The 13,596-nt window shown below is 55.5% G+C and overlaps 1 protein-coding gene across 1 annotated transcript in view; it reads right to left on the minus strand.

Moving 5' to 3' along the window:
- The window catches only part of LRP1 (LDL receptor related protein 1), a 179,908-nt gene that overhangs the window by 106,051 nt on the left and 60,261 nt on the right, over nucleotides 1-13,596 (minus strand). The window contains exons 4-6 of the mRNA XM_065419313.1: nucleotides 8,477-8,596; nucleotides 7,308-7,436; nucleotides 5,892-6,155 (exon numbers count right to left, since the gene is read on the minus strand). Coding sequence (XP_065275385.1) covers nucleotides 5,892-6,155; nucleotides 7,308-7,436; nucleotides 8,477-8,596 — 513 coding nt within the window. The remainder of the gene's footprint in view (nucleotides 1-5,891; nucleotides 6,156-7,307; nucleotides 7,437-8,476; nucleotides 8,597-13,596) is intronic.

A 13,596-nucleotide genomic window follows, 5' to 3' on the forward strand; every position in this document is an offset into this window, starting at 1 on the left:
GAAAGAGTCTAAAGCACTTGCAAATCAGGCTCCTCTCGCAGCCCAACCCGGCCAGGCGGTCTCGCAGTTCCGGCGCTGGCCTGGGACTTAGGAGATGTAGGTTCCACTCCCAGCTCCTCAGGAGAAGTCACATAAGGCCAGGTGCTCCCGCCAGCTACATCCAGATAGCGAATTTCTCTAATCAAGACAGGCCCTGAAATGTATCCTTGGCGTTCTGTATTATGAACTCAACCACCAGGGATACAGGCCATGCTACAGCGCTGCCAACTCTCACCGGATTTGGTAGGTTTGGGGCTCTTTTAAAAAAAAATTAAAAAAAATCCCACCCCTCAGAATCGCCTTATTGCATTAGGATCTCACCCCTCTCCCCATCTCGCTCTCTCTTATTATTATTATTATTAAATAAAAAGTAAGTTTCCAGCCCTCATGATTAGGGAAGAAAGCTCAAAGCCCAAAGGGCAAACAGAAACAACTCCCTTTTAAAAATAAATCTCACGTTTTTTAAGTCAAATCTCATGATTTTTGGGGGACAGGGCTGGGCCTCGATTTGCACTATATCGCTGGCGCCTCTAGAAAAAGACAGGGCGTAGAAGGGGGCAGATTGGCTTCAGCATCTTTCAGCCATGATCACTATGAATTATTTGTATTGCTGTAGCACGAAGCAGCCCCAGTCACGGACCAGAGCCCCATTACGTCAGGAGCTGTACAAACACAGACGTGCAGTCTGCGAGGAACCTGTCAAATGTGCCAACGCAGCAGTGTCTCACCAGGGATTTTATTTTTAAAGGGGACAGGATGAGAATGAAGTGGCTTGGACCGTGTGCCGCTAACCCAGCCCGCACCCTGAAGATTCAGATTATGAAGTACGGAGGGACCAGTCCCAACTGCGTAACACAAGCCACAGAAATTTCAGCCGGCCATTCCTGCAGCCTATCCAACAACTTGCAATTCCCTGCTACTGCACTGGAAGTTCCTCCTTCACACCATCTCTCTGTCCCTCAGTGTCGACAGGGCAAGACTTGTGTCATCCTTGAAAGGAAAATTCCTGGGTGTGCGATGGCTCCAAGGCACCTTGGATCTTCACTGAGTCATTGGGGCAGCTGCGAAACCAGCTCCAGTGACAACTCTCGATCCAAGCGTTGTCGTGCCGGCAGTCTGCATTTGGAGCCACAAGCAGAATCATCACGCAGAAATTCATCTGTGCCCAGGGCATTTGGCTGAATAAAAAGTTAGCAGTGGAGGAAAACAGAAAGATCCGTGCACATGGGTTCCTGCCAACCTCTGCTGAGAGCCCTATCTCCTGCCATGCTAGTCATGCTAATCTCTCAGCAGAAAAACCATGGATGTGCAGCTACTATCTGAACCGGACAGACACAACTCATCATTCCAGCACAGCAACGCCAGCTGGGGGGCTGGTAATTCTCAACCCTTTAGCACTGGGATTTCCCCATCAGATGCTAACGCAAACCCCATTAGCAGTAGGCACTGGGGAAGCCAGACTCCTGCTGTCACTAGATAAATGCCATAAAAAGAGGCACGTAAATAAAGGAGCCACTAACAGGATTTACAGATCAGCTTTACTCTCCTGGAAGATAAAATCATGGTAAGACCAGATCTCTTAAACACAGAACAGCTTAGGCCCAGAAGGTAAAGGGAGCATTTATAAAACTTTACATTCGATTTAAGCTTTGCATTTATAAATAAACCCTGGAAAGATTTCTCAGCAGAATTGGAAACTCAAACTGACGCAGGCAAAGCAGAAAGTGAAACTGACTTGTCTAGTTTCACAGGCCGAGATGAGTGAAATGCATAAGCCAAATAACAATCGGTGGTGCTGCCAACTCTCCTGATTTTATCACGCACCTTGCGCTGTTTGCAGAGGGTTTTTGCTTTTGTTTTTTTTAATTCCCAGCTGCTGGAGTCCAGTGACTACATGAGAATCGCAACTTTCTTTAAAATAAATAAATAAATAAATAAAAGCTTCTCGTCCTCATGGTTACAGAGAAAAGTTTGGAAACACAAGCGAAACCCACAGCTCAGAAACGAGAAGTCAAATAAAAAGAACCCCAAATGTATTTATTTTTTTAAATCTCAGGACATCTTGGGAGCCAGACTCAGGAGCTCGGGACACTTGGGGTTGGACTCTTGCATCCATGACAAGTAGTAAATTATTGTTAAGCCTCACATGGGTTTTCTCCCCAAAATGTTGCATTATTCGTAGGTGTTGCACATACACCCTCCTCATCTCACCTCAACAGAGCTACTACATTTAAATCAGACTTTAGTCCGAAGCTCCAGCGTTACTGATTTTATTCTGAAAGGCCTCAATCAAATTTCTTATGTATAGTGTTTATGGCTACGTTAACAGGACAATTTGGTCCCGGCATAAGTGGATGTGATTCCACTGAAGTCCCTGGATTTGCACCTGCCATGAAGAGCTTGCAAGCGAAATAGACAAGAGAAGGCCTGCGGAGATAAAGCGACTTGTACGAGCTCACAAAGGGACTCTCTGGCAATGCTGGAGGTGGAACGCACAGCCCCCACTCTCCCACTCCACTTCAACGCTGCAGTAGGAAGGCAACTGAGGAAAGGTGGATTTGAAACACACTCTGTTTTTCCTCCTGTCTTGACAGCATCCCGTCCGCTTGAGCGGCACATTCCTCTCCCTAAACGCAACTCTGAAGAAGATAGCTCTGGAAGAAGTCGGAGCACTCGGGAGGCCAGAAAGCGATCCTCCAAACGTCAGCCGGCATCTCTCACTTCCTCCTTTGTGCAAGTTACCAGCAGCAAAACAACACGAGCAAAACACCCCACGACCTGCTTTAGATGAGCAGAACTCAAGAGGGAAGTGCTAATTCCTGAAGAGAGACTGCTTTACAGAAAAAACCCCAGCCCGCTGGTATAATGCACAATCAGATCACACCCTACCTCAGCCACCCCAGATACCGGGACTGCGATCAACAGCACACCCGGAACACCTGTGATTAAGCTGCTCACAGACACCTTTCAGTAATTGCAGGTCTCCGCTACCATGTCTAACGGGGTAGATTGAGCCAGCAGCCGAAATCGTTGCAGGGCCCCAGGTCTCCGCCTTCTCAGCTCTCTGGGGTTATCGCAGACAGTTAATTGAGGCTGTGTATCGAAACCTCCCTCTGGCAAGAGGAGAGACTCCCGGGAGATGCAAAGCAGCATTGGTCTTTACTCCCTCTGGGAGGCTGATCATGTTTTACACTAACTGAGTGCTTTTAGCAAACACGCAGAGTATTACAAGCAAGAAATCCAGCACAGCACGGTGGGTAACGGTAATTCATCGGTGGAGAAACTGAGGCTCGGAAAGGGAAAATGGCACGCCCGCACAGCAAGGCAATTGCAAAGCCAGGAATGGAACCCAGGAGTCCTGTGCCCTGTATGAATCCCATGCCCCAAAGGGGCATCAAGGAAAAAATAAATGTATCTCCCTAAGGTAGACGGTCCTTCGGGTACTGCTCTGGCCCCATGACCACAGTAGCTAAGCACATCACAGTCTTTAATGCATTTATCCTGACAACCCCCCTATGAGGCAGGCTGGTGTTATCGGAGAGATGGGGAAGCTGGGGCTCGGTGACTTGCCCATGGTCTCACAGCAATGTTATGGCAGAGCCAGGAATTAAACCCAGCGCTCCTAAACCCTAACCGCTGGCCCAGCCTTCCTCCGGCATGAACGGCTCACCAGACTGCTCGGCAGAGCAGCCATAGGCCTTCCTCTAAACCCCGAGTCTGCAATGAAATCAGTTGCTCCCAGCCACGCCCCTGACGGTGCATTTTTAGAAAAGCAGAAAAAAATCTAGGATTTCAGGAGAAGCTTCAGATTTCGCAACTGATTCAGTGTGGTCTGGTCTGTAGTCCAGAGTCAAATCAGCCCCATGAAGACAGGTCCCACCTGACTGACACGACAGACGCATGGGTCTGACCCGACACTGGCCTTCTCCCGCATGCCCTGCCACTGACCTGCTGGTTTGTCTGGCTAGTGCATCATCCTTCCTCTCCTGGGCCCTGTCTCCTCAGGGGTGCCCCAAAACCCCCCTAAACCATCTTCCCCACATGCAAACAAAGAGCAGGGATTGGTCTCCTGCGCGCACACACACACGCGCACACACACACACACACACACACACACACACACACACACACACACACACACACACACACACACACAGTTGCTCCAGGGTCCAAAGGTCAGGAGCGCTCGGAAAGATCTTTCTCCTCCCCACACCCCCACTTTGCAGTAAGGGCTCAGGATTTCATCCCACTGCCCCAGGGCCCTAACTACGCTGCGGTGCTCTCGCAGGACCCTCCACACGAGGCCGAGGAGAAGGGCCGAACCCCTGGGGTTTTACTGCAGTGCAGAGATCAGTCCCCGGGAGCAAAAGCGTCGTTTTTAACGCAAGGCGTGGCTGGTCAGAGCGGCCCCAAGCTAGAAACGGGGCCCGGGCTTCCACTCCCCACAGGCCGGATGAAGGAAGGGGACGATGCCCACGTCGCAGCTGGGGAAGAGAGGCCCGGGGGGGGCGCGGTATTTCCGAAGGAGCTAGATCCCCAAATCCCTCTGCGAGTCACGTAACGCCAAACGCCACCGGTGACTCGCACCATGGATCAGTGCTGGCAATGGCACCCAGCCCTCCTGAGTCACAGTCCCGGGCCTCCTGCCTCCTCCCACACCAGCTTCCCGCGGCTGCAGCGCCACCGGGCTTTGATGGAGCTTGACGCTGCGTGAGGAGGAGGAGAATGGAGAGTTTCACCCCTTCCCACATCGGGACAGACAGATTTCCTGCGGTTCCTCACCCAGCAGTGTCCTGACCCCAAGCCCATGCACACTCTCCCATGGACTCGGCTGCTGCAACCAGGGCACCACAAGGGGGGGCGGACAGGGGCAAAGCCCCCTCCCCCCGTGCTCCCAGCACGTCCTCCAGCTGCGCGCTGCTGCAGGCCCCGAAGGCCTGTCCCCCGCCCCACCTGATTCCAACCCATAATCCCCCCACACCCTCCGCATCTACCCCAATCTCCACCCTCCAAGCCCCTTGATCCTGCTCCACACCCCCAAGGCCCTAAACGCCAACTGCTGCCCCCCCCAACCCCGCCACAGCCTCCAGACCAGCCCCCCAGCTTTACTATTGATAAAACAGCACTGGCCGGTATGTTTTTTTTAACCTGCAGCCTCCCCCCTGCTCGAGACCCCAAGCGGCGCCCCCGGCAACCAGTCTCGTTACAGCTCAGGAGACGCAAACAGAATTAAACCCACCATCTGCGACTCACTGACCATGACTCAGCCTCCCCCCACGGAGCTGCTTCCACTGCGGGAATTTCTGGGGTTTTAAATCACTACCTACGGCCAGAGCCGATTTAGGCAACAGAAGCACAGGGCTCAAATACAAAAACAACAAGCAACCACGGTCGATTTCCCCCCCCCACCCCGCGCAAGGAGCTGATCGATCCCGAGCCGACCTGCACTTGCAGCTCATTGGGAATTGTAAACAGGAGGCAGGAAGGGATCAAAGCGAAAGGGGGAGGAAGCTGCAGGCCCTTGGGAAAAAGCTGTTTTAAATCAACCAAATATTTTTCAACCAAATCAAGGAATGGTTATGACTGGCTTTAACGCAAGACGTTCAGGCCTTGCCGAGGATCCCAAGGGGAGTTAGACCCCGGAGCCCACTGGATTCCTAAGGATCTTGTGCACTGAATTGCTTAAAGATCCGGTGACTACCCCAGGCCAGACCCCCAGGGTCCCCCCTTTCCGGCCTGTTCCGGGGTGGGAAGGGTGCATTTAAAGCGGCGCAGACGCGGCAGCAGGAGGGCGGGGAGAGCGGAGAGGCGCAAGGGGTGGGAGGGGCGAAAGCACCGAAGCGGCCACTCACGGTGCAGGCTGAGGGAGATGTTGATGGAGCGCTCCTCCACAAAGCCCTTCAGGTTGGGGATCTTGGCGCACTTGAGGATGGTCTGGGACGCGCTGTCGCCCACGTGGACCCAGCACACTGTGTCCTCGATGTAGTTGAAGTCCATGGCGGTGGTCTGCTTGGTGCTGGTGGGGGTGATGTTGGGCACAGGGCCGCCGCTCAGGTAGGTGGCCAGGATGTTCTGGGAGTTGGCGATGAGCAGCACCGGGGGCCGGTCCACGGGCTCTGGAAAGGGGGCGGGGGGGGAAACAGCCAGGGAGGGTTAAGCAGGCAGCTGGATTCCTGCTCAATCTATGCCCCAGGCCCCAGCAGGGAACCCACAGCCTGACCCAGGCAAGAGGGAATACGAGGGGACTGGATTTCCAATGCGGGGGGCAGAGGAACCCCCACAGGAGACCGAGCTGTAACATGGGGAGTCACGATTCCCGACATCCCCCGCAAAACATGCGCGCTCGAGGCGGCCTGGTGGCTTTGCACATACACCAGGCCCCCCTGCAAGCACCTCGCACGCATGGGCCGGCCACCGGGTCACTCTGCACGCACACACATGCCTGGGTCACGTGCAAACAGGGCAAGAGCGCCACACACACTCTGGGGCCGCCGGGTCACTCTGCACACGCACACACACGCCTGGGTCACGTGCAAACAGGGCAGGAGTGCCACACACACTGGGGCCGCCGGGTCACTCTGCACGCACACACACGCCTGGGTCACGTGCAAACAGGGCAGGAGCGCCACACACTCTGGGGCCGCCGGGTCACTCTGCAGGCACACACACGCCTGGGTCACGTGCAAACAGGGCAGGAGCGCCACACACACTCTGGGGCTGCCCGGTCACTCTGCACACGCACACACACGCCTGGGTCACGTGCAAACAGGGCAGGAGCGCCACACACACTCTGGGGCTGCCGGGTCACTCTGCACACGTACACACATGCCTGGATCACGTGCAAACAGGGCAGGAGCGCCACACACACTCTGGGGCTGCCGGGTCACTCTGCATGCACACACACGCCTGGGTCACGTGCAAACAGGGCAGGAGCGCCACACACACTCTGGGGCTGCCGGGTCACTCTGCATGCACACACACGCCTGGGTCACGTGCAAACAGGGCAGGAGCACCATGCATGCTCTGGGGCCGCCGGGTCACTCTGCACACGCACACACCCCTAGGTCATGTGCAAACAGGGCAGGAGCGCCACGCACGCTCTGAGGCAGCCAGGTGGCTTTGCACACGCACCCCCCCCTAGGTCATGTGCAAACACGGCAGGAGCGCCACGCACGCTCTGAGGCAGCCAGGTGGCTTTGCACGCATCCCCAAGTCCCGAGAGCTGGAGCCAGCCGGAAGCCACGCCACGCTGCGAAAACACCACCTACCATTCTTCGCTTTGCAGGATCGGTTATCGGGCTGCAGGAGATAGCCCTCGACGCAGCTGCACGTGTAGGAGCCCTCCGTGTTCGTGCACGTCTGACTGCAGGTCCCGTAGATGGTGCACTCATCGAAGTCTGCAGGAGAGGGCAAGAGAACATGGCTCGGTCCCACAACTGCATCAGCTACCGGTGAGCCAGGGAAAGGACAGAGACCCCCAGTGCTCACGGTGGAGCAGCAGGGAATGGGACATGCGGGAGGAACACCCCCCCCCGCTACAGGGGAGTCTAATCGTAGGGTTTAAAGGCCAGAAGGGACCAGCGCAATCCTCTAGTCTGTCCCCCTGTGTAACCCAGGCCAGAGAATCTCACCCCGCGAATCCTCCAGCCAGCCCAGAACTTCCGGCTGAGCCAGAGCAGAACTTTAACAGACGTCGGCCGAGTGACAGCAAATCCGCCCCAGCCCTGGTGAAACGATGCTCTTAAAAATCCGCCCCTTTCTCTCCAGTCTGAATTTCTCTAGCATCAGCTTCCACCCACTGGCTCTTACTCTGCCCTGCTCTCAAAACGCTCTCCCCCACCCAGGGACTCCGAGCCCGCGATCACGGCGTGTCTCAACCTTCTCCCGAGTAAACTAAAGGGACGAGAGTCTTTCGTCTCTTGCGATGAGGCAGGCTTCCCAGAGCGCGAGTCCTTCTCGGAGCTCTTTTCTGGACCCTCTCCCGTTTTGCAGCCCCCTTTCTGAAGTGGGGACCCCAGACCAGGCACAGCCCCCAGTGGTGGGCTCACTCATGCCGTACGCACCCTCCTGCTCGACTGATCTCCTCTTCCTGATGCATCCAAGGATGCTGTTCCCCCTCATGGGGGACGCCTGCTCAGTGCTCCAATGGGGGACCCCGTGGGGAGGGAATCAGTTTAATCCGTTGTGCTGCTCTGTCCTGGGCTACTACACAACCCCGACAAGTCACTGTGACACTCAGGATGGGATTTTCAAAGCTGTGGTATTCTAATGGGCGCTAAGTGTCCAAATCCCTTTGGAAGCCACCCCGCTCCCTACCCCTGCCCCAGGCTGGCTGGTCACACGTGGCCCACTGAGCTGATGCTGCACCCCAGCAGTCCTGTCCCCACCCCCACCGGGGCCACGTTCACAGGCTGCATCGTCTCCATCCGCCACCAACCTTTGCAGCTCTTCCTGTCCTCGGCCAGCTGGAAGGAGCTGTTGCAGTAGCAGGTGGGTCCGACGAGCGTCGGGACGCAGTGGTGCTGGCACCCCAGGGCCGAACAGTTGGCCAGAAACTCTAAAGAAAGGAGGCGGGGGGGGGAGAACGTCACTTCAGGGGTCAGTGGGCACTTCGGACATCTGGGCAGGTGATGGGAACAGCGACGGTTCTTCCTGTCCTTACCAGCCCCCCGCCCCCCACAGCCCTAGCCGCATCCGCATTAGCTTGAGGGAAGGATGGGCTTATAGCCAGGACAATGCGCAGGGACTTTCGCACGCGGCCCTCGGCTCCCCGCCTGCGAAAAGGGGAGAAGGACCCTGTTACAGGAACATCTACCCTGCAAACAGAGGTGCAATTCCAGCTCAGGCAGACAGACGTGGGCCAGCTTTTACCTAGCCCGCCCGGCTAAAACTAGCAGTAAATGCATCAGAGGGCAGGCTAGGAATGCGAGCATATTCCCGGGTGGGCACGCATGGCCCCACCACCATGGTTTCAGCGCCACTTGGCCAAGATACACCAATCTGTGTTGCAATGACACCTGTGCAGTGTAGGCATATCCTGCAAGCTCAAATAGTTTGCATGTAAAGATTTTCTGAGAGCTGGGGAATAAAAAGGAAACGTTTGATCAAAACCAATGATTTCTAGGCAGGGTATCTCCCAGCTGGACTTTTAAAGACAACGGGCCCAATTCACCTTCACCCTGCTCCGTGTGTAGATGCTTCCACCAATGCAAACCAAGTGCAGACCGCTACCAGAAGAGTTGCGGTTTACACCTCTTTTGCACCGGTTAGACTGTAAGATCATCGGCGCAAGACCTGTGTTTTTGTTCTGTGTTTATACACGCCTAGCGTAAAGGAGCCCTGATCCCCGATCGCGGCTCAGGGAACACAGAAGTCGAGGGCAACGGAGAATCTGTCCCAAGGCCATCAGAACACCACAAGCCCGGAGACCGTCCGGCATACAGGTACAAACGTGGTCACCCAAGCCCAGGAAGGGAAGCAGCGAGGGAAAGGGCTGCGCGAGCCGCTTTGAAACAGTGACAGAATTTGATTCTGAAATATGAGTCGCATTGTCTCTAAACTCAGCTGCATGGCTCAGCATTTCCTATTTAAAGGATCAGCCACAAGAGGCAAGGAGCAGGAAACCTAGCTCCTGCCACGCATGTCCAGAGCGCACCAGCATCCCTCCTCGACCACATCCGTTCCTCCAGCAGAGCTGCGCTGGGCCACCCGCTCAGCCCCACGGGGCTCCGGAAACCCGCGTGCAAAGATGGAAGCAGAGCGCGACAGGGGCTGCGTTGAAGACAGGCCCTAGCCCTGGTTCTGGGCTCTTGCTGCCTGGCCCGCAGTGAAATTTAAGCCCCATTGTGTGCGTTCACTGCATGCTCCCCGAGATCACCTTAAACAATGCAAACAAGGGCTTCCTGTATGGCCTGCCGAGGTGGGAGCAGGACGCACCCTGCCCACCCAAAACCTGCCGCCTCGAATTAAGAAGCTAAAGGGCGCCAGTATCCTCTGTTCTTAGTTGCCCCTATCCTTGCACACCTCGACTGACAACCCCGCAGAACCCAGCACTGAAATGGGGCACGCTGGATGCTCCAGGCAATACATGCAACGGGGGATCCTCCATTTGGGAGGGGTTTCCCACTGTTCTCCAGCAGGGGGATACGCCATTGTTCTCAGTGGGGGGGATTCCCCCATTGTTCTCCAGCAGGGGGACACTCCACTGATCTCAATGGGGGGGATTCCCCCATTGTTCTCCAGCAGGGGGATACGCCATTGTTCTCAGTGGGGGGGATTCCCCCATTGTTCTCCAGCAGGGGGATACGCCATTGTTCTCAGTGGGGGGGATTCCCCCATTGTTCTCAGTGGGGGGAACGGAAGGGAGGATTCCCATTGGGTGCTGGCCCCCTCCTGGAGCAGAGAAAGAGCAGAGCGGGGTGCAGCACCTGGTCCAATCAGGCAGTGATCTGGACCATCGCAGCAAGGCCCCGGGAAGCTTTGGGGTGACCGTCACCACGCCGTCTCCTCCCCAGACCGACCTCCCACCACCGAGCTCAGCAGGGAGCCAGGCCCTAGTCGGACTCGCCAGCAAAGGCAGGGAAAACACATCCCTGCCCGTCTATTAAGAGCCCCCCCGGGCAGGAGCTGGATGCGTTAAATATCCCTGCTCCTGGGAGGGGCCCGCCCCAAGCGTGTTAAACAGCTTCCAACACCTCCCCTGCGCCCAAGGCCCGGTCCACGCTCAGAAGGCTCCTGCTCTGAACAGATTAATTTCTATCCACGGCTGAAATAAATGCTAATCAAGTGTCCATCTGCCCCGCGCTCCCCAATGCTCCGAGGTAGCCTGGGGCTGATGAGAAACGGAGCAGTGGCCCGGAGCACTCATCTGGCTGTGCCAATAACTGACGGCTTCCCGGACTCAGCAAGGTCACGTAATCATAGAAATCATAGAATATCAGGGTTGGAAGGGACCTCAGGAGGTATCTAGTCCAACCCCCTGCTCAAAGCAGGACCAATCCCCAGACAGATTTTTGCCCCAGATCCCTAAGTGGCCCCCTCAAGGATTGAACTCACAACCCTGGGTTTAGCAGGCCAGTAATGACAGGCCCCGTTATGCGACCAAAGGGGGTAATTATACAGACATCCACGCAATGCGCTGGGGAGACCTCGGCTCAGGTCCCGCCTGGCCCCTTTGTCTGTGCCGCGGACCCCCATCCGTAATGTGAGGATAATGGATCTGCCCCGGCTCCCCAGGGGGTCGTGAGGATAGACTGTGTAGCCGTTGATGAAAAGCAGGAGGTAGGTGTTGTTATATTTACACACAAAGTGAGATTCTCTGATAAAAAGGGGACAATAGGGGCCAGAATTCAGGCTCTAGATTAGCGAAATTTGCATATATCAATGCACATTGTAGTCACGGGATGCAAACTGTCTACCCATTTATAGGGAACCATATCTGAGCATCTGGATCCTTAATGAATTGGTCTTCACACGTCTCTCTGAGGTCGGGCCGAACTACTGCCTGCACTTTGAGCTGAGGCCAAGAGAAATTAAATGCCTTTCCCAGGAAGCCTCTTGCAAAGCAGGGAATTGAACCTACAACTCCTAGCTAACAACGAACCACTGGACCATGCTCCATCTCACTAGCACGGGAGTGCATTGCACTGGTGCAAACTGCAACCCCTTGGGAACAGTCCCGCACAAGCAAAGCAAGAACAAAATGGACAGGCGTCCCCGGCCAACCCAGCTACTCAAACACAGCAATGATAAGATAGGCTTCCGCAACCCAATTAACACACAAAGGGCTGGGATTGAGGCTTTGTGGCTGAAGGGACACTCATTGTGGGAAGCAGAAGAGCAATTCAGCCCACAAAGGTCTCTTTGTTTGAAGGGGTTTTTCCCTCTCCTGCCCAACGATGCCCTGGCTTGGAAGCGCAAAGCGGGATGAACTCGGGTCTGTATCAAATCCGTGTGCAAACCAATCTAAACGTGAACCTTGCCAAGCTGAGAAAAGCTGGCCGTTTTTCTCCGCGTTTCCCCTTTCGCAGCCCTCTCTCAGAGACCTCATGATCAAATGCATCCCACAGCTTGGAGCAGCTGGCTCCAGGAGTCTAGGAATGGGACATGGGCCCTTTCCCCTCTAGAGGGCACCGGCTCCGATCCGGCCCCAGGGCAGGGGGCTGGCTGGCTCAGGGTGGTGGGGAATGGGGCACGGGGCCTTTCCCTTCTAGGGGGCGCCGGCTCTGATCCGGCCCCAAGGCAGGGGGCTGGCTGGCTCAGGGTGGCGGGGAATGGGGCCTTTCCCCTCTAGGGGGCGCCGGCTCCGATCCGGCCCCAGGGCAGGGTGGCTGGCTGGCTCGGAGTGGGAAAGGGGGGAAGGGAGGGAGTCGGCACTTCAAAGCCAGTGCAGGTTATTAGTAACTGGCAGCCCTGTTCCAGGCTTAGGACGGAGCGCGGGGGAGGGTTTGAGACGCCATCTCTGACCACAGCTCATTAAACACCCGCTGACCAGCACCCCTCTCCACAGAGCAACCCCGAGACCCAACTCCCCCCTTCCTGCCCCTGGGGGACAGGACTGGGACGGGGCTTGCGTCACACCCAGGACAGTTAATTTGCAAGTACAGTACATTCAGGGCTGGGGAAGAGCGGGGAGGGGGAGGACACAGGAACATAAATGGACAGCAGCAGCACGCCACCCACATCCCATAGTCCCCCTCCTTCCCCCCCAAATCTGCACCCCCAGAAACCAGCACTGCAGAGCCCGGAGGTCACATTCTGTGGTTAAACAAACTGTTTGTGATTCTGAAAAGCCCCCCCTGCCCCAAAACCACATTAAAACCAGATAGGAAATTTCACAACCTCTGGCACTAGGTCCCTGCAGCCTCTTGCCAAGGTCACCAACAAAGATCTGGGGGACGACGACAACGTATTACCATCCAAATCTATTCTGCTTTGTTTACGGGGGGTTCAGAGATCGAGTCCAGGTCAGGGGGGAAGGGGGGGCTTTCGGGAAGCCACGCTGACTAACCAGGGAGCAACAACCAGTTCCCATAGGACGCCTCCTGTCGCCTTGACCAGAAGTGGGTGTGGAGTCAGGACGCTGAGCTGCATTGGAGTGGTCTGTGAACACTTCCTGCTGTGTGAATCTCACCCCGACATTCGGGGAACGAGAATCTAATGCAAGGTCAGAACAGAAGCATGGGGGGCGGAGGGGGGTGTCAATTGCAAATTCCCACACTAGCCCAAGGACCCTGTTACAGCCAGAACTAAACATGTCGATATAAATCAATTTAGTTAATCCAGTCCACGTGTGTGTGTAGACGCTCTGATTCTGGTTTAAGGGCTGGTCTACACTCTATTACACCAGTGTAAAAGATCTCCTTGTTTCAGTGGGAGCTGATTGGTCTCCCATCAATCGATCTTTGGACTTAAATTGCTACAATTAGTGCAGGGTTGTTGTTTTTTTAAACCGGCATGACTCTCTTTTGCTCAGAGTTAAACCGAATTAAGCCTGGGTTACACTTAGAAATTTTACCAGTGTCGTGACGCCAGCTAGGGGGATGGTTTTATCTATCC

Source organism: Emys orbicularis, chromosome 19 (assembly GCF_028017835.1).
Source record: "Emys orbicularis isolate rEmyOrb1 chromosome 19, rEmyOrb1.hap1, whole genome shotgun sequence".
Classification (NCBI taxonomy): domain Eukaryota; kingdom Metazoa; phylum Chordata; order Testudines; family Emydidae; genus Emys; species Emys orbicularis.